The sequence below is a fragment of the Monodon monoceros genome, unplaced genomic scaffold (assembly GCF_005190385.1).
Source record: "Monodon monoceros isolate NGI ecotype Baffin Bay Population unplaced genomic scaffold, NGI_Narwhal_1 Super_Scaffold_4, whole genome shotgun sequence".
NCBI classification, from domain to species: Eukaryota; Metazoa; Chordata; class Mammalia; order Artiodactyla; family Monodontidae; genus Monodon; species Monodon monoceros.
The window spans coordinates 65,968,108-65,995,592 of NW_021703781.1; the positions used below are offsets into that span (position 1 = coordinate 65,968,108).

A 27,485-nucleotide genomic window follows, 5' to 3' on the forward strand; every position below is an offset into this window, starting at 1 on the left:
CGTGCCTGCTGCCTCGGCTTTGCTGACTGAGACCTCGTGAGAAACTTGGCTGGCGTCAGGGACCTTGTATATGATGGGGTGAGACTCTGAGTATGATTAAAACAGGGTGATCTGAAGCAAAGAGGGAGTGTCCCTTATCACACCAGACCCATGGACGCCCCACACTTACCCTCTGTGCCTTAAGGATTCTAACTGGGATTGTTATCTGTGACTCACTGGGGTGACCTGAACACAGCACTAGATGCTGGTTGTTTCCTGCAAATCTGGCAGGTGTGCAGTAGCCCCTCCCATGGCCCCCGCTGTGGCGCGTGGGGAACTTTGCATCCCACACTTCAGAGGTGTGGGTGCAGCCTGTGGGAACATCGCTGGCTGCTCCCTGCAGCTGACGGCAGGCACCTTCCCCCTCCCGTCCCACCCCCAGCTCCCTTCTCTAAGTGTCAGAATTGCAGGGAGGTAAGGCAGTGGAGGGGGCAGTAGCACCCCCATCCATCTCTAATCGAGGACCCTCGCCCTCCTCTGGAAACCTCAAGGATTCTGGGAAACGAAAAGACGCCTCTTTTTCCGCCAAAAGCCTGGGCTGGACTCAGGTGGTCCCAAGCCCTCACACTTGTCTTGGCTTTTTTGTGTCAGTGCCACTAGATGGCATGACAGCATCATTTTATTTCCATTTCACTGGACCCTGAATAAACCAGGCAGTTCCTTAATTCACTTTTCTTAAAAAGAAAACGATTGAAATATCTTCAACTTATCTGATTATTGGAGAACATCTGGAAAACACAGAAAACCACAAAGGAAAAATATTTAGAATGTAAATTTTACATTAGTAAAGTGCTTGGACTTAAAAAAAAAATGACTTAGAAGAAATAAGTACTGTCTGCCCTCTGATCCGCATCCGTGGATCTAACCAACTGTGGATCAGAAATATTGGGAGTGGAAATTCCAGAAAGTTCCAAAAAGCAAAACTTGAATTTGCTGAGTGCCAGCAACTATTTACATAGTATTTATATTGTTTTAGGGATTATAAGTAATCTAGAGATAATTTAAGGTATAAGGGAGGATGTGCATAGGTTATATGCAACTACTACTCCATTTGAAATACGGGACTTGAGCATCCGAGGATTTTGGTATCCTCAGGGGTCCTGGAACCAATCTCCTCGGATACGAAGGGCCAACTGTGTGTGCACGGTCTGTGTTCATTATGAGCCATAGTTGATGAACAAGGCGCCCCGTCATCTGCGAACTTGAAGAGGGATCCCTCTTGATGTAAAGGTAACCCTAGATCCTAGACAGGGTTACCGGTCATGCAAGTCAACGATGTGGTCCCTGCCCTGGATATAAACTCAAGTTCTTAATGAATATCTAGGTACGGGTATAGAAAATAGCTAATAACAGGTAGTAACTGATTGCAGAATTGTAGAGTTTTGGAAGCTGTGGGAGGCTGGGAGAGGAACGATGAGGGTGGGCCTGGAGGAGTTGGGACTTGTCAGAGAAAAGGCAGTGGGGTTATCAGGGGACTAGAAGAGCCCGCCTGCCGGGGCCAGAGCCACGGTGGGAATGATGGTCAGGCCCCACGGCACAGGTCTGGGAAAGTGGGTAGAGCCCATGGACGGGCTGAGTTTGATCCTGGTGGCACCACTGAGAGCCACTGCACATATAAGACCAAGCCCTGCCCAGTAGCCTGGAAGATGTCCCCCTTCCAGGAACACTTCATCTGTGAAATCAGAGGCTCCTTTCTGAGTTCTGCTCAAGGTCACTGTTAAAGGAAATAAAAAACAGATTGCACACGCTCTCAAATTTCCCCAGGGCCTTGGTGGAGCCTTGGGTGTCCCTGCTGAGGGGTATTTATCCTTCCAGTTCCACGTGAAGAGGGCAGGAGAAAAGGCTTGTTTTCAAAGCTTGATAAGCTCCCTACTTTTGAAGCACTGGCTCAGATCCCATGAGATTTCTCCTGTGTATCATCTTTGTGTTCTGACCTTTGTCCTCCTGAAGTGTGTTTCATAAATGCCACTTGGTTGTAATTCTTCTTTCTCCTGGGCTGCAACTTGAGTTGCTCCACCAATTGTGTTATATGTAAACATGTCCCTATTTAAAAAAAAAAAAAGTGTTATTTGTGTAATTATAAGAAAGATCCAGGTGGCCTGCCTGTTCATTTGGAGGCGGGTAGGGGAAGTGTTTCAGAAGAAGCAATGCTTTGGAATTGGAGAAAAGAACAAAGAAAGCAGACCTTAACTCATCCCAAGGACTATGTCCCTAATTAAGCAAAAGCCATTCAGTCACACTCGTTTGATTGAGAGAGGCCAGGTCTGAGGCCCCTAAAAAGAAAAAGAACATTAAAACATACCCAGGCAGTTTACTTTTCAATAAAGGAAGCCTTCAGATTCAGACTCCAGAATACTGGATGCCTGTCTCCCAACTTTCTATATAAAGAGTAATAAAGAATTAATGCTATATTTGAAGTAGTCATGATACCACTTAAAATGACAGCAGTGCTGGTATGGAGTTGGACAACCTAGGTTCAGATCCTGGCCCTGAGTCCCACTCTTTAGTTGAACAACTAGAGCAGGTGTTTTGACCTTTTTGAGCCTCAGTTCCCTCATTTGCGGGACAGGGATATGAATTCCTATCCACTGGGTTGTTTGTGAGAATTAAATTACCTGATAAGGGAGAAATCATAGAATCATAATTTCAAACCGGAAGACTCCTTGAAAGGTAATTTATCCAGTTCCCCTTCTGTGTAACGATCAAAGAAAGTGAAGGCCGGAGAGGCAAAGTCCTCTATCCATAGTCACCCAACAGGACCAAGACCCAGGTCTAATTTGGGGTCCATTGCTCCCCCGCCCCTTACGTCAAGTGCCACCCACAAGTGCAGTGACATCTAGCTATTCAACCATATTAATCCACCAGCGGGGTGTTTTTTTTCTTCCACCCAAGTGGGTCAGCAAATTTAGTTCTTCGTTGAAAGTGCTCCCTTTCTGCTTCGCTTCAGCTGAGGGATGGTATACAGACAGCATTTCAACAGGGCTAGTGATGGGGTTTCTGATAAAGAGGGCCACGTGCCCATTTCAGGAGCAGCGAGCCACACCTCTGAACCATGGTCATAGGCTCTAAACCTTTGAAGCCATGACTTCTACGTGTATAGAATACCTCTAGTTATTTTAGATTATTGCTTTTCTAGAGGGGAAAAAATAAGCTCTAAAGTTAACAGAAAAAGTGAGGAAGGGAGGTAAATGTCAGGTTTCCATAGTGATAGAACTTTTAAAACACCGTTAGTGTAGAATTAAGTCCAGTAATAGAAGAGTATTATGAGAATAAGCCCCGTTGCTTCTCAAGGGAGCTCATAATCACAAATAAGAAATGTGCATTATGGCCTTGCATATTCAAACCCCAAGCTTGCTGGTGCTTAGGGCTTTCTGTCTGGCCTGCATCTGGTAGGGTGAGTTTGTATACTGCTCAGCTGAAAGTGAAAAAGATAGATGAAGTGGTTGTGTAAGAATCAAGACTGAAGTGTGTGAGCTGTTCTCAGTTCTGGAGCTTGCAGCCACAGTACAGACACCATTGTGTCTCCCACTTCATTCTAGGCTATTTAAAGAGAATTCAGTCCTTTATTTCCCCTGAATGATGTTTTTCTTTGAGTCATTTGTCAATTTTTATTGCCAGAGGTCTCTGTTCTTTTTTTAAGGGGGAGGTTGGAAACATGGAGGCAGATAATTCTTCTCCTAAGCCTATTTTAAACTGACTTTGTTTCCCAGTGTAAGTGTACTTTTGCAAATTGAGTTTCAGAGAAGAATGCACGGAGCCAGTTTTTTCTCCTTCACAAACCTGAGGATGGCAAGTGATTAGGAGGTTTCCCAGGAGTGCAGGTGTTATTTATAACTCCCCTTCATCAGCTTCCACGTTTCACTGACTGGGACCTTGAACCAGGAAATTGAGAAAAGCATTGCTTAATAATTTTGGTTTTTATGCATCCACCTCTTCCTGATTGCATTTGGAGGGGCGGAATGGGGAAGTGTGGTAACTCCTGAGTCATTCGCTTTATCCAAGACCCTTGAAAAATGTTTATATGCTTCATTTGAAAATTAAACTATTTGGTATGCCTCTATGGTCTTTTATTTTATTCTTACATTACTACCTTGAGGACCTTTAAAAGGAAAAAAATAACCTAATGAATTTGAACTCTCTGATTCAGCACGAACTCACTTCCTGTTTCTGTTCACTCACGTAGAACTTTACATATTTTGCACTTCCTATGTGTGCTGTTTTGCCACCTTTTGTAGATTTGGCACTTCGGTGGGTTGCCCACATCTGCGTGCTCATCACTTTAAATAGCTGTGTAGTATTTTATTCTCCTGATACTCTGTCCCCTGCTTAGCCATTTCCCCATTGTTTCCAGTTTTTCACTCTCAGAGATGGTGCTACTGGCTGCATCTTTGTGGAAATGTGAGGTTTTTTCCATGGGACCCCAAGTTCCTAGAAAGTCGCTTTTTCTCTAGGGAGCTGTCCTGGAGTGGGGAGGATGCAGCCATGTGGAGCCTGGGCATTTCTGCCGGTCAGCAGAGAAGGGGGAGGCCAGTGTGACTTTCCCAGCCCCAGTGTGAATGGTCCTATGGAAAACTCCAGCGTGCGGTTCACTGCTGATTCAGTCACGGGCCTTCAGGGCCGGACGAACTGTGCCAATCTTCTGCCCCTGCTGTGCTCCGAGCATGTTGAGTTTTTATTATTTCAGAGAAGAAGGAAACTCGCTTCCGGTCATCGCAGGGCGAAGCCTAGTTCTGATGCAGAGGGGGTTGCTTTCAGATGGAGACATGAGGTACCACCTTCACTCTCTCCCTTCCTCTCGGTCTTGTTCTGTGCCTTGGTATGTCAGGACTGCTGGGAATGCCCTCTACTGAAATCCTGAAACCATGAATGAATCATCCCAAAAATATTTAGACAAAGCAGCTATGAAAACCAGAGCCCTAGTTCCGGATGAAGCAGCCCTGGGGAAATGTGTGCCTGGTGGTGTGTTTACTTTCATGCTGATGAATGTCTGCAAACAGACAGAGCTACTGGGAATCCTATTCACGGAGACACTTTAGAAAATAAATAGGAGCGGGTCTGCAGTGCTTATATTCCCTTCCAAATATAGAAAGGTGTAATTCACGTTTCGAGCAGCCTGGGGGATCTGTAAGAAGATAAAACCTGTATTTATTCACTCTGGTGATGGGGAAAATTATACTTGTACCCAGAGTGGATTGTAAAAATTTTTCGTGCACTTTCTGAGGCTTTTCACTTCTTTGTATAGTAGGTACAGTATTTTTATCCTATAATGTTTTCTGGTATGTGTTACTGTAGACTCTTCAAGGAAGTCTTTCTATATAAATAACTATCAGAGCTTGGTGGTAACTCTTTGCCTCTTGATTTTGCTGAAATGACTGCGAAATCTGAGGTTCCAAATAATGGCTCTCGACCTGAGAAGTTAGGATAATCTAGGTCCTTCCTGATAATCAATGCTGGTATTATCTGTGTTCCTAGCAGAGATTCGAGCTTACCAAAATACATCTGGGAAATGAAGACAGTGGTCCTTGCACATATGAGCGAGGAAATACAACACCAGCAAACATGAAGGATGGTTAGGAAGCGCCATAGTCAGCCAACCTGCTTGTGTAAATTAACTGCTCGTTGTATTTGAGTGCACACTTGAATGCATTTCCTATGTCAGTCTTTCTACCAGGCTTTTGTAGTTGTTGTGACCTTGCTTGTCCAGCCCTAACCAAGCACAGTGATTTCGTGGCCAGATTTGTTGTTTTAAAATCTTCAGCCAATTGTATATAACACATGAGCTTTTAAGAGGACTTGGACCTTTTAATTCACTGGTCTGGTTTATCACAGCCTTGCACTTAACAGCAGGTTCCAAAACCAGAATCCTGTGTTTCTCCTCAGTGTAGTAATCTCGGCCAATGTGTTCAGAATGTAAAAAGGTCAAGTTAAAGACTAAGTGTATCAGCACAAAATTAGCAAAGGGAGGGAACAGAATGGGGCCTGGTGAGGGTACAATGGGAAGTGATAGAATCTGGCGTTAAAAATACCCTGGCCAGCCTTTATTTGTTACGTCTTTCCATACCTCTCATTTGTACTTTGCAGAACAAATGGGGGTAATGATTATTAACATACTTTGTAATGCATAAAACCCTATTAAAAATATTAATGAAACAACAAGGTCCTACTGTAGAGCACAGGGAACTGTATTCAATATCCTTTGATGAAACCATAATGGAAAAGAATATGGAAAAGAATATGTGTGTGTGTGTGTGTGTGTGTGTGTGTGTAACTGAATCACTTTGCTGTACAGCAGAAATCAACACAGCATTGTAAATCAACTCTACTTCAATAAAATAAATCTTAAAAATATATCAGTGACACTTGTTCCTGGTGACTTAGGGACTATCTTAAGTGGTTCCTCCACCATTTGTACCGTTTGTCAGATTCAGGAGAAAGGCTGGTTTCCATTGATCTGGACTTGAACAAAGTGCGGGTGCCCACCTGTTGGGGTCTGTGTAACAGCAGTTCCCACGTGTGCTAGCATCTTCTGCAGAAAAGGCCAAATGAACCCAGGACGACAAGAACAGCCACTTTTAGAAAATCTTGTCTTTGGGGGAGGATCACCAGCTGAAGAAGTTTCTAATCTGGATCCTTGAAAGCTTCTTATCACCCCATTCATTCCCACCCTGGTGCCCACCCCTGGAGAACCTGTGGTGCTGAGCTGTGGACCAGACCACTGCCATCTCTCTGCAGTTGGCTGATTAATGAGCACCATCTCTTTGGAGCCCTTGAGGGCCTTGCTTCTGTCCGACAGCAGTTGTTTATCTGATGATCTGCCTGGCTCTGACCATTGATCTCCAAACAAACAGTAACTCTTTATGAGCTGCTAGCACTTCGGTCACAGAGCTCACCTCCCCCGACTGTGCTGATGGTGAGTTACAGGGCCACCAAGGGTGTGCTGGGGACTCACCCAAACCTTGTGCAAACAAGGGAGAATAAGGATGGCCTTGCTTGCAAAGTGGCATTTCCTGGAAGCGTTTTGGTTGTGCTGTTAATTTCGGTTTAATGTTCAGCTCGGCTGTCACCTCCGGGAGACCTTGCAGGTTTCGTGGAGAGCCATAAATCCCACACATGACCCTAAATATAACCACGCTGCTGACCAGGGCCGCCTTCCGCAGGCCGTGCTCCCCGAGGCATATCTCATTTGACTTGCTAGCCAAGAGCTAAGGGGCCCAAAGGCTGCAGCCATGTGGAGAGTGGTGTTTGATAGGGTGGGACGAGCTGGTTCTCTCTACCCTGCCCGGGAGGAAGAGGGACTAGCCCGCAGGGACCTCTGCTTCCATGGGCTCTGGAAGTAGCGAAGGGGCTTGAAACAAGAGTGGAGACTGCAGTGAAAGGTGAGGGCCAAGCGGGCCCAGGCAGTGGGCACACAGGCTAGTGCTGAGGCCCTCGGGCTTCAGAGGATATGAGCGTCTCCAGGAAAATACCCAGGCCTGGCTCTGATCCCCTGGGTCTAGGGCGAGGCCTGGGAATCTGAATTTTAACAGAGAAACCCTGGAATAAGGGACTTGGTGTCAGACCTCAGAATAAACCTGGACACTACCCCTGCCTAGCTTTGTGATCTTGGACAAGCTAATGTAATCTTTTTCTATGAGATATGGAGTTAATGTCTTACAGAGTTGTTGTAAAGATTACATGAGATAATATATGTAAAGCAGTAAGTGTTCAAAAAGTAGTACTTATTAGAACTTTATTTATTATTGTTGTTACTATTGACACGTAGAGGAAGAAGGCTAGGGAGAGGGGTAAAATCACAGGGGAAAACAGAGAAATGGGGTGTCCAGGGACGCCTTTCAACAATTCGCACAAAAAAGTATGAATCCAAAAAGTCCAAAAAGTAATTTTCAAAATAGGTCTTGAAATCCATTTGCAGTAAGTGATTTTCAACTGTTAAATAATAATTTTTATTTTAATCTTTTGAGTAGTTAACTTATTCATAGATAGAAAGAGAGATATACAGTCAAAATTCTTTCTCCTTCCTGCCTTCCTGCTCTTGGCTCCAGAACACAGGTAACCACTTTTGATGCTATTTAATAAATAACATGAGTAATAATAATGATGTTTATTTATTCAGTACAACTTGCTACATGCCGCACACTGTTCTAAGTGCTTTGTGAATATTAACTTGTTTACCAGCTCTGAGGCAGATGCTATAATTTTGTCCTTTTTACAAATGAGGAAACTGAAGCCCAGAGAGGTTCATACGGAACTTGTCCACGATCGCTCAGCTATGTGGTGGAGCAGGGTTTCAAACCCAGGCAGTCCCGCCCCGGAATCCATGGATTTATCCATTATATCATCCTGCAAGGGTCTGTTTATGCAAATACAAGCAAGATACGAATTTTTCCTGACACGTAGCGCACTGTTCTCATTGTTTTGCCCCTTTGTTTTGTTCCACCCTTAACACTGCTTATTGGAAATCATCCCACATCAGGATAGGGAGAGCTTCCTCATTATTCTAACAATACTATGTGGTTTAGATTCAAGACCCTGCCTTTTACAGTCCACCCAGGAAGTAGAAGCCGAATTAGATCTTGATACTTGCCCTGCTGGTTATTATGGGAGTGAGTGTCTAACTGAATAAACTTAGGTCTGCCACCCAGGTCTTTTAATTGAAGCCTGCTATTAGGGTTCAAAACTGGACATGGGAACCCCAGGGGGAAAAAATGGAAGAGAACTTGTCAGTCCAAAAGTGTTTCCAAATAGTATTGGGCGTCACACACAAAAGAAAGACTCAAGCAAAGCGATTGCCCTGTGTTCCTGTGGAATCAGCTACTGGGGCTCCCTAACGTACGCCCCTCTCAGGAATCAGCCCCCTTCCTATATGTGAGGCTGTACTTAATTCATGTCTCTGCAGCAGCCTGGCAACAACAGCTGGCAAAGTGGAAGAGATGGCACTGCTCCCACAAGAGGGAAAATGGGGTGACAGGGAGATAGATAATCCCCAGGAGAAGGGACCCCAAAGCCTCACAACTAGTAGGTGGCAGACTCTAGTCTCTTGGCCTCTTTTACTTGCGGAATCTATCCATAGGCAATAGACTTTAGTCCACCTGGTTTCTTCCTGGCTCCTTTCCCCTGGTGACTTCTCGACAATCATTTCTTCCTCTTATTTGTCTCTCGTTACATGCTTTAAGCTCATCATCAGGGTTTGCTTCCCCAGACTTAAGCTGCAGATGGAGTTTTCCCAAAGCCAGTGCCTCTTAGGAAGATGAGCTCAATGGGATCAAGTTGCTAATCACTCTCTGATACACATCTTCGGTGTGGGAAGACCTGGGTTTAACAAAAAGCTATTTGAGTTAGAAGGAAAAATTAATATGGACTGACTCAAATCCAGAAAGAAGAAGCAGTTATTAAGTTCATTTTGAAAAATGAGAATTCAGTTTAGGGGAAGGATAAGAAAGGGAAATTGTCCTTATCTCCCTTGAGATATTTACTGGGGAATCACATAAGAATCACATTTCATATTCATTTTTAAGGTACTTTTTATAACCATGGAAAGTGTTTTCTTTAAAGTGTGCATATCTTTATATACACACTTTTGTGTTCCTTTTTTTTAAGCAGTTAGTTTTCCAAATTCTATTCTGATAGAAACAGAGTTCTTTTCTTTTTCGTGTAACTTATATCTGAGCCTGTTTTTCTTATAAAAAATGCTCACTGGTGTAGTTTGGCTTATGGCAGCCTAAAAAAAAATCACAGCTTGTTTATAATTTGGATATCATTGTACAGTTTGTTTTAAAATAATCTGTATTGCAGAAGACAGAAGTGAAATTTTCTCTCATAAAGGGCATAAACTGACCTCCAGCCCGCCAGACGTAATGCTCCTCTTGTTAGGGTCTTCGAGTGGGCTTAAATTAGCTAAAGTCCTCTCCGGAGCCAATGAGAAAATGCAGGTGAGAATTTTATCAAGATCCCAGCCCATAATAAGCCCTGACAAACGCTAATTGTTGTTATTATTACCTATAAAACGGGTGTGATTATGCCCCCTCCACCTACCTCAGAGATGTCAGTTGAAGACCGACATCTTTCTGACTTACTTCACTCTGTATGACAGACTCTAGGTCTATCCACCTCACTACAAGTAACTCAATATCGTTTCTTTTTATGGCTGAGTAATATTCCATTGTATATATGTGCCACATCTTCTTTATCCATTCATCTGTCGATGGACACTTAGGTTGCTTCCATGTCCTGGCTATTGTAAATAGAGGTGCAATGAACATTGTGGTACATGACTCTTTTTGAATTATGGTTTTCTCAGGGTATATGCCCAGTAGTGGGATTGCTGGGTCGTATGGTAGTTCTATTTGTAGTTTTTTAAGGAACTTCCGTACTGTTCTCCATAGTGGCTGTATCAATTTACATTCCCACCAACAGTGCAAGAGGGTTCCCTTTTCTCCACACTCTCTCCAGCATTTACTGTTTCTAGATTTTTTGATGATGGCCATTCTGACCAGTGTGAGGTGATACCTCATTGTAGTTTTGATTTGCATTTCTCTAATGATTAATGATGTTGAGCATCCTTTCACATGCTTGTTGGAAATCTGTATATTTTCTTTGGAGAAATGTCTGTTTAGGTCTTCTGCCCATTTTTGGATTGGGTTGTTTGTTTTGTTGATATTGAGCTGCATGACCTGCTTGTAAATTTTGGAGATTAATCCTTTGTCAGTTGCTTCATTTGTAACTATTTTCTCCCATTCTAAGGGTTGTCTTTTGGTCTTGTTTATGGTTTCCTCTGCTGTGCAAAAGCTTTGAAGTTTCATTAGGTCCCATTTGTTTATTTTTGTTTTTATTTCCATTTCTCTAGGAGGTGGGGCAAAAAGGATCTTGCTGTGATTCATGTCATAGAGTGTTCCGCCTATGTTTTGAGAGGGGAGACTTTAGAAGGTAGGAGACCAGACTGAGGGCATTTCTCTTTTAGAAATAAAATGATACGACGGAAGAAATTTGGCCTTATAAAAGTGGAGGATAAAGTCATGTTGAGGTTGAAAACAGCAATATGGAATCTGAAGTTTCGACTTAACATAGCTAAACTGTAATCTGGACCAAAGTAGGAGGAGAAAGGGGAAAGACCACATCCTTTCAGAGATTCTGAGAAACTCAGGTAACATTCAATGAAAACTCAGAGTGAAATACCCTTGGACCCACATTCATCAGGGAACAAGCTCAGTTTTCACTTTCACTTTACTTCTTCCAACTTTTGATAGAGCTTTGGGAGGATGGTGGACAAATCATCCTAACAGATACTCAAGAGCATAAGGCTCTGGAACGCTGACATGAAGGAGGAGGCCTGGGTGATGGTCCCACCTTGCCGATCACTAGCTGGGTGACCTTGGACAACCCCCTGCCTCTCTGTGGACCCCAGTTTCCATGTCTGCAAAATGAGCAAATAAAACCTGATTCATTCATTCATATGACAGTTTTTAACTTCATTGCCCGACTGAAACCTCTCATACAGTATTTAGTAGAAGTGGCAAGAGTGGACATATTTGACTTGTTCCTGATTGTAGGGCAGGAAGCATTCAGCCTTTCATCATTAAGTATGTCGATGAAAATTCAATTAACTATCAAGTCAAGAAGAAAACGGGAATTTTATTGGAGCCAAACCGAGGGTCATAACCCGGGAAGCATATTCTCAGAAAGCTCTGAGAACTGTTCCACCTGTTAGAAGTCAAAGGCACAGTCATATTCATTTTCGAGACATAGGCTCGTCCATCAAAATGACATACTGATGTTTCACATAAAGTTCACCAAAGTTACATAGCCCAGATAAGCATATACAAAGCCAGCAGCAAGTCACCCATGACCCCCTACAGAACTGGGAAAGAATGCTATTTTAAGAAGTTACATTGCTAGTATCCGAAGAAAGAAGAAATATTGATCTTTACAGTTGAGCGGGCACTCCTGTCTTTGAGGAGTTCTGGTTAATGTGGAGTGCAGAGGTAAACTGCATGTTAGGGACGGAGGGAGGAGGCCCAAACAAACACAGAGAATTTTATGTTTAATTTTTTCTTGTTCCACCTTAAAATATAAATTTTATTTCATCAAGTATGATATTAGCACTGGGTTTTTCATAGATGCCCTTTGCAGGCTGAGTTAGTTCCACTGTAATCCTAGCTTGGTGAGCATTTTTATCATAGCAGGGTGTTGGATTTTGTCAAATGCTTTTTTGCACCAATTGAGTTGATCATGTGGTTTTTGTCCTTTATTCTATTCATACAATGGATTACATTGGTTGATTTTTGGATGTTAAACCAACCTTGTGTTCCTGGGATCAATCACACTTGGGCATGGTGTATCACCCTATTTATAGATTGCTGGATTGGTTCATCAAGGAGTTTTGCATCTGTATTTAATAGGGCTATAGGTCTGTAGTTTATAACAAATATTTATTGAGCAACTCATATGCCAGGCATTGTTCTAGGTGTTGGGGATTCTGCAATTTTTCAAAAGAGATTAAAAAATCTCTTCTCTCGTGGAGCTTACATTCAGACGGTCGACTAGCAGTGCAGCTCCCCACTGACATTTGTCATTTTTTTCCTCTAGCCTGTCAACGGTGCCCCAGATTCCAGTCTCAGTGCCTGTGTGCCTGACTCTTAGAAAACTGGACGGTCAGTGTCTGGAGATCGGAAGGGGCCTACTTTCTTGTTTAAGTTGCTGTTCCTTTTTTCCCCTTTTAATGTAAATGTTAATTAAATTATAACATCTACATAGAGAAGTGCACACACTTATGTACCCTTTTGTGTATGGGTTCTTTCACTCAGCGTTACCTGTCTAAGATGCATCCATGTGGCTCTGTGTTGTCGTGGTTTGTTCACGCTCATTATTGTAGGCATATATTTTATTGTGCTCACTTCACTGTGCATCACAGATAATGTGTTTTTTTACAAGTTGAAGGCTTGTGACAACCTTGTGTTGTCAGATGATGGTTAGCATTTTTTAGCAATGAAGTACTTTTTAATAAAGATATACCTACATTGTTTTCTTAGACATATTACACACTTAATAGACTACAGTATGGTTTAAACATAACTTTTCTATGCACTGGGAAACCAAAAAGATCATCTGACTTGCTTTATTGGGATATTTGCTTATTGCAGTGGTCTGGACCGAACCCACTATATCTCTGAGGTCTGCCTGTCTATAGTATTGCATTGCTTGAATATTCCACAATTTATCCATTCTACTGTAAATGGACATTTGGATTATTTCCTGTTTGGGGCTGTTTAAATAGTACTGCTGTGCACATGTGTGGCTCTGTCGTTAGGTAAACGTCTGCTCTCCTTTGAGCTATATACCCAGGAGTAGAATAGCTCTGTCATAGGATATGTTTAAGTTCAGTTTTAGTAGGTTCTGCCAGTTTTCCACAGAGGGATGTACAAAGGGGGCTCCCGCAGTAACGTATGATAATTCCAGGTGCCAAACGTGGTCATCAAGACAATGAAACCATTCTGAGGAATGTACTGGTATTGCATTATGATTTCAGTTTGCATTTCTGTAGCATCTAATGAAATTAAGCAGGAGATCTTGTTCATTTTAAACGTGACAGTTAAACAGAACCAACTGTCCACCCCAGCTCCATTTCTTTTTCACAGACATTGCAGCATTCTTGGGCACCCCTTTGATGCTATTAGTAAAAACAAGAGGTCATTCCTGTCCAAACATCTTCCACAGCCCCTGACTGGCTTTGTATTTCCCCAGTAAGAAGAAGAAAAATGACTCAGGGAAATCGGCCAAGAACCCCCGGGACCGAGTGCCTACATATCAGTATAACATGAATTTTGAGAAGGTGGGCAAATGCATCATCATAAACAACAAGAACTTCGACAGAGTGACAGGTGGGTGCTGTGGGCATGGGCTAGCCTCTCCCGTTCCCTTCCAGTTTCTTCAGCTTGCATTCAGACTTGTATCAGATGTTCATCAGGGAGACACTGTGCCCACCTCCTGTGGCAGACAGCCCCTCCGCAGGTGGTACTTGAGTGTCCAGGAGAGAGGGATGTGGGGAAGCTGGGAACTTTCAGTCTGAGAGTCCCATCGTGTGCATTAGCGGATGTAATATTTGTACCACATGTGGGATCTGGCTGAGGATCAAGGCGGGCTGTTTGGGCTGACTGGGCCTGAGAGTCGCCATGACGAGGCTCACCTTTTGTGGGTGGGCTGAGTTACCCTCTCCTTTGAGTTTGCTTCTTATTTCAGTCGCTCATCTAAATCGTGACCTTGGCAGCATTTACACCGGAGCACCTGGCCTGATGGTACCAGCACGTGGCACTCATCGTGGACTCGGTGCTTGATTCCCACAGGAATGGGTGTCCGCAACGGAACAGACAAAGATGCTGAGGCTCTTTTCAAGTGCTTCCGAAGCCTGGGTTTCGATGTGACCGTCTATAATGACTGCTCTTGTGCCAGGATGCAAGATCTGCTGAAAAAAGGTGCATCCTGCCCTTCCTCCTTCAGTCTTCTTCCTTCTCCCCACCTGGTCTGGGGAAGACACCTTCACACGCAGGAGGGAAATGTCTCAGCGTGGGAAGCCCTTCCTTCCTCTGGGTGACTCCATACCTGTCTCTGGGGCACCTGTCTCTCTGGAAACTTAGATCTCCCCCTAAAAAGGTGAAAGCAGCTTACATCACAGCAAGAGAAATAGGTTCCGTATCTACAGAATGGTCTCAATTTCAAAACGCCAATTCCATGTTCACAAAATTGTTTCTTTAGATCTTTAACACAACCCCTGCATGCTGGCCAACAATATTATCATGCCCGTTTCATGAATATAGGGACAGAGCTTTAGAGAGGATAAAGGCCATACTGAAGGCATAGTTAGTAGGGGCAGAACCGAACCTCGAGCCTTGGTCTTCCGATTCCAGAACAATTACGTTTTCTATTACATCACACCATCTAGTGGAAGCCACCTAGGATATTCTCGCATTTAGGGCAAATGATTGAAAGTAATGCCCTCCCAGCTCATTAGATGGTGACCCATGGGTGGAGGGTAGGCACACAATTCCAATCAGTGCTGCTTTTCTCAGCTGTGCAGCTAAACAAAGTAAAGACCCCCCCCATAACACCCTCTCTTAAGTACCGTCTCTTATATTTTTAAAAACTAGGCATCTTTTCCTTATTTCTTCAAACAGGAATCTTAAGAGCCCACCTTCTGTACCCTAGTAGGCCACATGGTAGAGCAGACTGGAAGTCAAGAGTACAAATGTGGGGTCTAGTCCAAGTTCTAGCAGCTGGGCGAGCTAGGCAAGGCATCTGTGCCTTCTCGGTGTTTTACTTTCCTGAAATGCGGATCATGACACTATCTCCTCCTGCTTCTTGGGGCCGCAGTCAGCATTAGCTGAGGGAAAGTTTGTGAATGTGATTTGAGAAGGGTAATGGCCTCTACAGATGTAAGGGCTTGCCCAGTTGTAGTTTCTGTCCTTATGAAAAGGGAGTTATTCCACCCGTGTCCAGGGCATGTCAGGATCACAGAATTCTCATTTATTGTCCTGTCAAAGTAGCAACATGGTGATTTTTCTAGACAGGACAAAGTTCTAGGACCTCTCCGAGATTCCATTTTTTTATCAGTGAAATAAAGATAAACGAGGCCTTCTTCAAGCAGCTCTTGTAGGGATTAAATAAGATAACTCCGGCAAAGTACCTAGATCACTGTCTGCCCGCAGTAGGTGCTCAAGAAATTCTTTACTACTTTTTTTTTTTTTTTGGCCACACCGCACAGCTTGTGTGATTTTAACTCCCCAACCAGGGATCGAACCCGGGCCCTTGGCAGTGAGAGAGTGGAGTCCTAACCACTGGGCCGCTGGGGAATTAAGAAATTCTAAATCTTCTTCTTCCCTCATCATTGATGAAGAGAAGAGAAGAAGAGAGGATAGGTTATAGTAATTAGTTAGTTAGCTAGCTAGTTAGTTAGAACCACAGAACCTTAGATGAAATCAAGCTGAGCCAACCCATTACATAATTTATGGTTCCTCTCCTCAGTATCCTAAATTGACAGCCAACCTAGCATTTTCTTTCTTTCTTTTTTTTTTTTGTAATCTTATTTTTTACTTTTTAAATTGTGGTAAACTACACATAACATAAAAGTTACCATCTTAACGACTTCTAAGTGTACAGTTCAGTGGCAGTGAGTACATTCACATTGTTCGGCCATCACCACCCGTCTCCAGAAGAACTCTTTTCATCTTGCATAACTGAAACTCTGTCCCCATTACACACTAACGCCGCATTTCCCCATCCCCGCAACCCCTGGCAACCACCATTCTGTTTTCTGCCTCTGTGAACCTGATTACTCTAGGAGCCTCATATACATGGAATCGTAGAGTATTTTTCCTTTAGTAAGTGGCTTCTTTCACTTAGTGTGTTTTATTTTCTTTAACAAATACTTGCCCAATACTCTTGTGGTCTGCTTTACAAATATCAACTCATTTAATGGGTACTGTTGTCTCCATTTTACAGACAAGGAAACCAAGGCACAAAATGGTTAAGTAACTCACCCAGTGTCACAGACCTAACAAAGGCCACACCCTCCAGCAACCCCATATGCTGACTCCCAGCTGCTGCCTGAAGCCCTCCTACCCTTGGGGTTCTCTTCCTCATGAGAATTCTAGAGAATTCTAGAATTCTCCCCCTCTCTAACTTCTCTCCAGTGTCGTCCAGGGGTGCTTCTCCACTATCTGCCCGTCCCTCTGTGTCAGTAAAAGCTGCCAGGCTGGAAGGGAATACCACCTCTGAGGTCCCACAGGACATAGGTTTTAACCTTTCAATGTTTAAATCGCTTGCAGCTTCTGAAGAGGACCACAGAAATTCAGCCTGCTTTGCCTGCATCTTATTAAGCCACGGAGAAGAAAATTTAATTTATGGAACAGATGGCAAGACAGCAATAAAGGACTTGACAGCCCATTTTAGGGGGGATCGATGCAAAACCCTGTTAGAGAAACCCAAACTCTTCTTCATTCAGGTAATCCCTTTCCAAAGTCCATAGAAATGGCAAAAGATTACACAGTGACTTGGATTGTGTCATTTTTTACAAATCTACATGCTGTTTCTATTGGGGTATGCAAATTTGGGTTGTATTTTTCTACCTCTAAATCCTTGCCATCTGCATTTAGATCGCATTGGATCACAAATTATGAGAGTTTAAGACATTGCAGTATTTTTATTTGCTCTGCTTACTGATTTGACACATTATCAAATTATCTTGAAGATTGTTGCATTGCTAGTACATGCCAAGCGTAGACAACACTGGGACACGGCAGTGAACAGCACACATGTTTCTGTTCCCAACTTCACGGAGTGATCTCTGCTTTGATATTTAGGCTTGCCGGGGGACAGAGCTTGATGATGGGATCCAGGCCGACTCGGGGCCTATCAGTGACACAGATGCTAGTCCCCGATATAAGATCCCAGTTGAAGCCGACTTTCTCTTCGCCTATTCCACAGTTCCAGGTATCACGTCCATTGTCTGCTAACCAGACCATGCCATCCGGCCCACCATCGAAATGAAGGCTTGCAGCTATGTCAGTTTCTTACTGCTGTAGAAATAAATTGCTACAAACATAGTGGCTTAACACACACAAATGTATTACCTTACAGTTCCAGAGGACGGAATTCCAAAATGGGTTGGCAGGGCTACAGTTCCTTCTGGAGACTGTAGAGGGGAAAATCCACGTCCTTGCTTTCCCAGCATGTTAGAACCACCTGTATTCCTTGGCCCGTGGCCTCCTTCCTCCAGCTTCAAAACCGGCAACCTCCCATCTCTGACCCTCCCTCCACCCTTACACCGCTCTTTCTGACCACAGCTGGGAAGGGTTCCCCTCTTTTAAGGACTCCTGTGATTAGATTAATCCCACCTGGACAATCCAGAATAATTTCCCCATCTTGTTTCCTTGACCTCGATCACATCTGCGAAGCTCTTTTTTGCCATGTCTGGTAACATATTCACAGGCCCTGGAGTTAGGGCATGAACATCCCTGGGCGCCATTATTCTGGGGGCCATTATTCTGCCTACCACAGGGGCGTAGTCACTTTTCTCTCCAAAGAAGGCTGAATTCTCTCATTTATGATTATTATTATCATTGTTGGGAATTATAAGAACAAACATTTCTATGGCACTTTACAATTTACCGAGTGTTGTTCATGTCTTTTACCTCAATCATCCCTGAAATAATTGCGTAGGTAGTTAGGAAAGGTGTTACATCTGTCCTAATTTTACAGATAGAAGAAAAAATTGAGCTTGGGTGAGTTTAGGTGACCTGCCCAAGGTCATATAAAGATTTGGGTATGTAATAGAGTTAGAGCTCAGACCAGTTCTTTTATATGGCAGCCTGTTAAGAGACACCAGAAACGCCTGCAGCAAGCAAGCCACCTTAGGATTAACCAAGCTCCAGGTCTGCCTGAGTGAGTTCAGTGAACTTCCTTTGTTTGGGGTAAAAACCATCACTAAGTTAGAATTCTCCCAACTGTAGTAGTAGTTTGTCAAGTGCTTGATACAGAGGTACTGGTTACAGTAAATAGGCCATTGTGTTTGGAAAACCAGCTCTGGCGGGATCTACAGATGGGGTTTTGTGAGAATGATAACGTCACAAGTTTTAAGGATTGTGCGTGGAAGAAAGAAATCTGGTCTCCTGCCCGTGAGAGGGAGACGGAGTCACGGCAACATGTGTCTGTGTGAACCATCCTGTTACTCAGGTTGGAGGTGCTCTGAGCCAGGTGTAGCAGAACTAAAGGAAGAAGGGTGAACTCTAGGGAGGCAGGTGAGAGAGCCTTCTGGAAAAAAGAGCTGCTGTAACTGGGTCTTGAAAAACCAAACAGCAGGAGGAAGGGAGAGAGGGCTCACCAGACAGAGCGCCCAGGGGCAGGTGGCTCAGTGCGTTGGTAAAACTCAAAAGGCTGGACCACAGGGGCTGTCAGTCTGCTCCGGCTGTGCTAACATAAGACCACAGACTGGGGGGCAGAAATTCATTTCTTACAGTTCTGGAGGTTGAGATCAAGGTGCCGGGCATTGTGGCTTCTGTTGAGAGCTCTCACCCTGGCTTGTAGACCACTGCCTTTTCACTCCCACGGCACAGAGAGGAGCGAGAGACCATAGCACAGGGTGTGACCGGGCATTAGCAAAGTTCAAACCCGGACAGGTAGACAGGGGGCCACCTTGTCGTGGGCCCTGTGGGCTGTGCTAAGTAGCCTGAACCTCACCGTAACATAGGGGTGCGAGGGAGCTGTTGTAGGTAGGAGAGGGACAGGATGAGATTTGTGTTTTAGGGTGGTTACCTGTGGGACACATACCCTGCACGGATAGGCAGGGAGTACTGTCACTTCAGAAAAGCACGTGCGAAGGCCCCAAACACTGACAGCTCCTACTGGGTGGTGAGCGGAGCAGTGGCCAGGTCAGCTGATTTCATCTTCTTTCTCTCCCGCTGAAGGCTATTACTCATGGAGGAACCCAGGGAGTGGCTCCTGGTTTGTGCAGGCCCTCTGCTCCATCCTGAACGAGCACGGGAAGAGCCTGGAGATCTTGCAGATTCTCACCAGGGTGAATGACAGGGTGGCCAGGCACTTTGAATCTCAATCTAATGACCCATGCTTCCATGAGAAGAAGCAGATCCCATGTGTGGTCTCCATGCTCACCAAGGAACTCTACTTCTGAAGATAACCATTCCAGGGGCGCATTCTAGCTGAGAAGCTACAGATCATTTGTTGATGAATCAGATTTTTTTTTTTTTTTTGATGCTTTGAAAGATCCAGAAACTCTAAAAGATTTTAACTTCAGGAAAATTGATTCAACAGGAAACTTTCTGGTGCTGTCTTATCGTCTCTGAATTTTCAGAGACATTTTTTTTTTTAACATTGTTATCCATTTGGTGACTTTCTCTTAGGATTAATTTTCTGTTTGTCTTTCTTTTTCCTTGTTGTCACACTTAGTACATACAACAAAAATGACCTCTGCAGATGAGTTTTGGCTGTGTCCACCGTGATTGGTGGTGACTTTGGTAGACCATCAGAGTCAAATTTCTACCTGGCAAAGAGAGTGCTTGACAAAAAACAGCCAAAGGGATATTCGTTTGCCTGTATTGCAGAAAGTGGGTATTGAATGCAGTTTGAGTGATGATTTTCATTGGCTTACAGCGGATTCTCGTGCAGAAATTCCCAGATATGTTAGAGGGGGAAAAAAATGTAATGATTCTAATATGTAGTAGTCACGATCCAGTCAGGAAAACAGAAAACATTCTAAGTATTTCAGTAGATGGAATTTAATAGAGGAAATTGACATGCATAGATGTTGAAAGAGAAGATAAATGAAAGGAAGCTGTTACCACCTAGGGCTATGAGGAGGTGTGGTTCCCTGAGTCCAGAAGCTGGGGTCATACACAGGAGCTGGAAACATGGTTGGGGGCTGGCTGGTAAGAGCTGGAACCTCCTAGGAGTTGTGGGAAACGGAGCCGTGGCAGGAACAAAGCCATTGCCCGAGATGGGGCAACACCAGATGAGTCAGACATGGCAACATACCCGGGCTTCACCTCTCCTTCTGCCCTCTAGTCTTCCTCTAACACCTTACCCTTCCAGCCCTACCTGGAAGCAATCTGGCAAGGGCCCTGGGAAGTGTGATTTCCTGCAATACAGAGCATAGCAAAGGAGAGTGAGGCAAGGGAGTTACAGAAATAGATATGGGCCTGGCTCACAATGTGAATAGAAGGAATCCTATTCCCTGTGTTCAGTGAATCATCCATTCAATCATTTATTCATTGAGTTGTCAGATAATCTTTGTATTACCTGTTATGTGCAAAATCATCTATTTTAGCTTTAAAATCTGCCTGGAACTTTTTCGGTTATCCCAAGCCTTATTCTGGGTAAATTTTTTGTTACCTCTAATTCTCTAAATGGGGGAAGGTTTATGGCGAAGATATTTGCACTGTGTTTTCAAGGTGGTGTCCCCTTTTGAATCCTTGATAATTACTATTTTACTCTGCCCGATAACTTGTTAACAATCAAATGTTTATATTTATTGATTAAAATGTGGTTGTTTAATCCCTAATCTGCTCAGTTTGCTTACCTTTTGAAGTTTTTTTTTATTTCAGTGGGAAAATGAGAAAACAGGATAAGAATTGACCCTACTGACTTGACCTCAACACAAAATGTAATTCATGTTTTCTTTTGAAGCTAGAACATTAATAAAACAACAAGTAAATAATCACTTAGGAAGCTGAAACTCTTCACATAAAGGGTTAATGAACTTGTAAATCTGTTTGTGATGGGCTGGCCCTTTTTAATTTGGCAACAAAATCAGATGGTGTAAAAGTATCTTCTTTCAATAAGAAAACTAATTTAGGGCCAGTTTATTAGACTTGTCCCTGTTTCCTGCCGTCTAAAATATACCAAATGTTCAAAATTTAAGTGGTGATCATGAATCAAGAAAATCAACAAGCACCTACCCCACTTTTCTCAGAATTCACAGGCTGTTCTTTGGGAAATAGACTCCCCTGTTAAAGGTTCCTATCTTAGAAATAAATATGCCCAAGTGCATTGTAATTTGAAGTAAAAACCATAGCACTCTACTTATTGATATTTGCCTTGTAAGCTTCATTAAAGAGACAGAAGTGATTCCAAGTGTCAGCATTATTTTTTTTTTTAATTCTCTGAGCAGTCATTAAGCTTATAAAATAATATTACCTCATGCCCCTTAGTCCAGAAATATAAATCGCTGTTAGGAAAGAGTCTTCGTTTATCAAGATCAGAAATCCTGTTCCAAGTTGGGTATGTGTTCATACCCGTCTCCATTCTGAAACTTTCCAATCTTTTTATAATCTGAAATTCTGATGACAAATTACACTAAAGGAGAACTCAATCCTGGTGAACACACGTTCCTGGTTATTGTTATTTAGAATCCAAGCTTCCCCCTTTTTGCAAAAGTACCAGGCAGAGTGCTGTTGTGGGTGAGAAAGATGCCACACTTGGCATGGTGGGCTCAAGTCTGGGTTTATCTTTGTTTGCTTTTTCTCATGGTGCCACTAGCCTATTTTAAGTGCCAGCTTTAGACTCTGCCTAGAGCTTTTTCCTCTGAGCAAATTTCCATAAACCATCATAAGCCTATTATGTTTATAAATTGCCCAAAATAGGTCTCAAAGTGCTGGGATGCAGTGTATTCAACATGGTTTAAAACCTCAAGAAAATCAAGGTTTCTCTGTGAGAAAGAAGATTATGTCCACTGAAAGGACATAGACACCGGTTGACAAATCCTTTCTTTTGTCCAGCCTTGCAGTGCGTCTCCTGAAATCTTTTGTCCAGATACTCTGGCCACCAAGGATTGCCTTTTGACTTCCTAGGAGCACACCCTTCGTCTGGCTTTCCATCTGTCAGGCTTTTTCCAGCAGACATCTGGCCAGGTGAGAAGCTGCGGTGGTCACCAATTTAAAGCAGCAGCAATGCGTCTGTGTCCTTAGGCAGGGACACAAATAGCAGTAGCCCCGGGTACCACGAATTTCCAAAGGAATGTGATCCTTCAGAGTTCTTCAAAGATAATGGCAAGATCAAAAGGTTCTTTTACACTGTCTTGCCTTGTAAATGTTTTTGCCTTGTAAATATCAATACCAAGTGTGTGCTGGCAACATCCACATGCCCTGGGAGCTTGTCAGAAATGCAGAATCCCAGGCCCCGCCCCACTCAACAAGAATCTGCATTTTAACCAGATCCCCAGGGGATCCACATGCACAGGACAGTTTGAGAAGCTCAGTTTTGAGGGCAAGGACCACTTGTTTACACATTTTTGCTTCCCCTCTCCACTGAAACTGAAGCTGATAATATAGTATATACCTAAAAAGAATTCATGGAAAAACATCTATTTTGGAGTTTTCACAGAAGACATGTTTCAAACACGTCTTAACCTTCAGCAAAAATCTTCTTGTAAAACTCTACCATGCCCTTAATTTCCATGGTATACTTTCTATGCCCTTCTCCATTTTAAATGAGCCTTCTGCTGAGTGATATAATAGGATTGTTTTTATGTTCTCGAAGTGCTTGAGAATATGAATTGCAGGCTTTAAGATGTCTTCCTGGACAGAATGGGATTAAGGGATCCATTCTGCGCATGTTTCTGCTGTGGGCAGGAGCTGTTGTGCGTTGAAACCACAGATCCCGTCTCTTCCCACCAGTCCTCCCAATAGAGAGAATTATTGCCTGTCCCTGCCAGTGTGCCCTCGGGCCATAGATCACATCACCCTTCCGATAGATTTCAGGACTTTGTTTTGGATCAGATGGCAAATAATTCTTTCGGATTCATAAATCATTAACACAAATACACCAAGAACACATGTGGAAGACCCCAGCCGCCACCGCAGTACTGGTGTGGATGTGGAAACCCCATTAGCTTGCAGGTTCATGCTTGAATAGCCTTCTAAAAGTACATGATCAACATCTGAAAACCCAAAAGCCAAAGATGATGAGTTGGCTTTGGCACGAGCTTTGGTTTATATAAATACTTATGGCACTATAGTTTTCTGATAAGTTTGTTTTAAGCATTTAAAGCCAAACGATGTCAAAGGATTTAAATTTGGAAGGCACTTGGGGTTGATATAACTGCAGAAATACAAGGCCAGGCATTTCTTGAGCTTTGATGGTCTGACCCAGGTAGATGGCATGAGGTTCCGGAAGGATTTGAGAAAAAGAGGGAGGTAGAAACAGTCTGATAGGTTTGGTCTAAATTGCTAGTTCCAGGGAGTTCCCTGGTGCCTAGTGGTTAGGACTCCATGCTTTCACTGCTGTGACGGCCTGGGTTCAATCCCTGGTTGGGGAACTGAGATCCCGCAAGCTGTGCAGCACACCAAAAAAATGGAATGAAATGAAATGAAAAATTGCTAGTTCCAGCTTAAGTTGTTTAAGGCATATCTCAATCCTCACAGCATCAAACTTTTTTCTTAGGATCCAGGGTTAGCAGAGGTGCTTTTAACCATCAGTATTTAGAAACCTGGCTCTGAGTCCCATTAAAAGATAAACTGAGGCATATTAAAATTTTAGGAATTTATTTGCTCCAAAGGGGAAGTGGTTAGAAGTGCTCCCTCAAAGGGAGCTGGGGAAAATCTTTTACAGGGAAAAAGTGGAAGCAGAAAGGAAATTATTGGTTGGCTATAGCCTAAACCCTAGTTGCCTGTGATTGGTTGTACTTAGCTTTCGCTTTCCTAAACTTGAGATGTTTATAGGCTTAGATTTTGGTTTGCTTACGTCAGTGCAGCAACACTAGAGCTACCTTGAGTCTGATGGCCTCCTTGTTTAATTAACAGTCTGATCAAGTTCTAATCCCTGACATTTGACTGTTTAATACCCATATAACCTTAGACAATCTTTCCGTTTCCCCATCAACCCATGAGGACAGTAATGTTGTGAAGATTAAATAAGATATGTATGTAAAGTGCTTAGCACAATGCCTGGCACAAAACACTCAATAAAAGGCAGGTATCAAAGGATGGTGAAGAAGATGATGATGTGAAGACAATGATTTTAACACGAGACATGGAAAAGGCAAGAATGGAAGATGCTCCACTGGACCCTCCACTCTTTCTGCCTCAAAGTGAGGTCTCCCAGAAGTGCAGGAATTACACCAAAGATTGATTTATACAGCAAACATTTAAAAAGCCCTACTAAATGCCAGATGTTGTATTAGAGGTGGGGCTAAAAAGATGACCATGAAATGATACTTTCCCCAGAGGAGGTAAACAAATCACTCCAGTAAAATTGTAGCTTACATTTGTCTATTTATTGAGTTGTGCATTCATTACTCTGGAGTACAGATGAGGAGGTCTCCCTCTGCCTAGGGATTCAGAGAGGGGTTCCCAGAGGACATATCTAATTCTCTTCCATTTAGCCTCCCAGCAAGGCTGAGAGGAGGCAGCAGAGACAGGAAAGGAAGGTCAGCAGGTAGAAGGTGGTTCCTTTACTCTAGTGATTCTTACATTTTAGGGTGCCTGAGAATCCAGGAGGATCTGTGCATGAAGCAGATTCCTGCACCCCACGCTGCCCCCATTGTAATTCAGTATTTCCAGGTTGGAGACCAGGAATCTGCATGTTTGCCAAACCTGCCTGGAGATTCTGGTGTAGGTGGTTCTAGGACAGTGTATTTTATATTGATAGTAAAAGCCTCCCTTGCAGATCAGCGTGAGTGGCAGCAAAACCTCAGTTAAATAGCTAGGAAAGGGACTTCCCTGGTTGTCCAGTGGTTAAGACTCCATGCTTCCAAGGCCCACGTTCCATCCCTGGTCAGGGAACTAGATCCTGCATGCCACAACTAAGAGCCTACATGCTGCAACTAAAGATCCCGCATGCCACAGCTAAAAAGATCCCACACGCAGCAACAAAGATGCTGAGTGCCACAACTAAGACCCTACGCAGCCAAAAAAAAAAAAAAATATATATATATATATAAAAACCCAGCTACAAAAGACCATCAAAGGGCCAGCCATGCATTGGCTATTCTCAGATCTGGTGACTTAGTCAGTTTGGACTGCTAACAAATTACTATAGAATGAGAAGCTTAAACAACATTTCTCTCTCACAGTCTGGAGGCTATAAAGTCCAGGATCAAGGCACGGCAGATTTGGTGTCTAGTGAGAGCTTGCTTCCTAGTTCATAGATGGCCATCTTCTTACTGTATCCTCACGTGGCAGAAGGGACAAGAGAACTCTCTGGGGTTTCTGTTATAAGGGCACTAATTCTATTCATGAGGGCTTCACCCTCATGACCTAATCACCTCCCAAAAGCCCCACTGCCTAATATTGTCACATGGCAGGGGTGGGGGGGGTAGAATTTCAACATGTGAATTTGGGGGAGGGGCACAAAATTCAGTCTATAACATATAGGTAGCCACCCTATTAGCCACCCTATCCCAATTCCAAATGTGCTAGAACTAGAGAACACTTGCCCAGGAACTTCCAGAGGCTGAACAGGAACTTCAAGCCCAGGGTGACTTTTGGAGGAAGCTTGGGAAGTGTGAGGGAGCTTGCAATGAATGGGTCCAGATGCACGGGCTTCTCCAGCTGGTATCTGCAGGCACACCTCTTTCCTCTTCCTCTCAGATCACTTAGGCAATCATTTCTAGGCAAGATGGGCCACTCGTGTTTTCCCTCTCCTCCAGTGCCTCTTAGGTACCACAGTGTAAAATACTTTCTTTAATAACATTACTGACAGTTTTAAAGGAACTTCTCTCTACCACACCTTTCATAATCACTATTAACCGGTTTGATGTTAAGTAAGGAAGGGAAAAGTTAATTCTCAAGTGTATGTTTTTTATACTAGGATATATGCAGGACCAGCTCTTAAAAGCTTAGGAAAATCAGCTTTTGCAAATTATCTTTTCTGAAGCTTCCAGCTGTATTAAGTGCTGACAGTTTTTAAGCACTGAGATGAAAGAGACAAATTCTTTTTCTTTTGTGTTGCTAATTACAATTTTTCTTGGCATTATGAAGCCTGCTTTTCTCTTGAGACGTCTGCCAGCATACATTAATTGCACAAATATTTACAGACTGCTAAAGCATAGGGGCAGCTTATACCAAAAAAGCTATGGAACACTTGAAAAACAGCCTCTCTGACACACTGTATTTGTGGTCTGTTACCCAGAATCAGCATAAACTATTTGCCCCTTAGCCTCAGCAAACGTGTTTAAAGAACGTTGTCCCTGGGTTAAGTGTTTACTTTGCTGGCAATGGATGCTGAAGTCTTCCTTCAAGAGACTTGTGGATGACACTTCTTTTTTTCAGGGTTAAAAATAAGATTTCCAAAAATATGTATGCATCTTATGGATTGCTACGCTGTCAACACTTTTCATCTCCTAGGCCTCCCACATGGCATGGAAGAGGTTTATCCAATGGTTGTTCCAAATCCCAGGAGCTTCAGAAAGCTAAGTTGAACAAGCTGGAAAATTTGAATAGCAAAGCCACAAGGCTCTTTGTACTGTCTCATTTTCCTAGTATGCTAGTTGAGAACAAAGGCTCTGGAGGAAGAGCCCTGTTCCCATCCCAGCTTTGGCACTTCCAAGTTAGATAACCTTGAGGAATCTCTCAAGCTCTCTAAACCTCAGTTTCTCCATCTTAAAATAGAAATAGCCATATGTAGGTACCTAGGAAATTGTATCTACCTCTAAGTGTCTTGTGAGAAATAAATGAAATAATGAGTACAAAGCGCTTAACACAATGCCTGGCACACAGAAAGTACTCAGTAAATGTTTGACTGTTTTTTAAACCAGCCTGACCTTATTAATAATTTAGGGCACAAGAAGGAGATTAGGAAGGAGGGAAAAAAAGGAAGTGCAAGTGGATTCTAATCTACAGAAGAGGCTTTCTGAGGATTAAGGCTACCCATGCAGAGGAGAGGAAGAACGGGAGCAGGAAAGGAAGGCAAGAGAATTATAGGAAGGCCGAGGAATGGCGTAACCACCA

General features: G+C 43.3%; 1 protein-coding gene across 2 annotated transcripts in view; it reads left to right on the forward strand.

The window, feature by feature from the left end:
• Nucleotides 1-19,816, forward strand: part of CASP7 (caspase 7) — a 29,605-nt gene extending 9,789 nt beyond the window's left edge. The window contains exons 3-7 of one of the 2 annotated variants that reach the window (XM_029244906.1): nucleotides 13,777-13,913; nucleotides 14,376-14,504; nucleotides 16,854-17,029; nucleotides 17,388-17,517; nucleotides 19,491-19,775. In XM_029244906.1, the coding sequence (XP_029100739.1) occupies nucleotides 13,777-13,913; nucleotides 14,376-14,504; nucleotides 16,854-17,029; nucleotides 17,388-17,517; nucleotides 19,491-19,714 (796 nt within the window). In that variant the 3' untranslated portion in view covers nucleotides 19,715-19,775. Of the gene's footprint in view, nucleotides 1-13,776; nucleotides 13,914-14,375; nucleotides 14,505-16,853; nucleotides 17,030-17,387; nucleotides 17,518-19,490 lie in introns of both variants that reach the window. The other variant, XM_029244907.1, reaches the window with a different exon arrangement.
• Nucleotides 19,817-27,485: the final 7,669 nt, after the last annotated feature.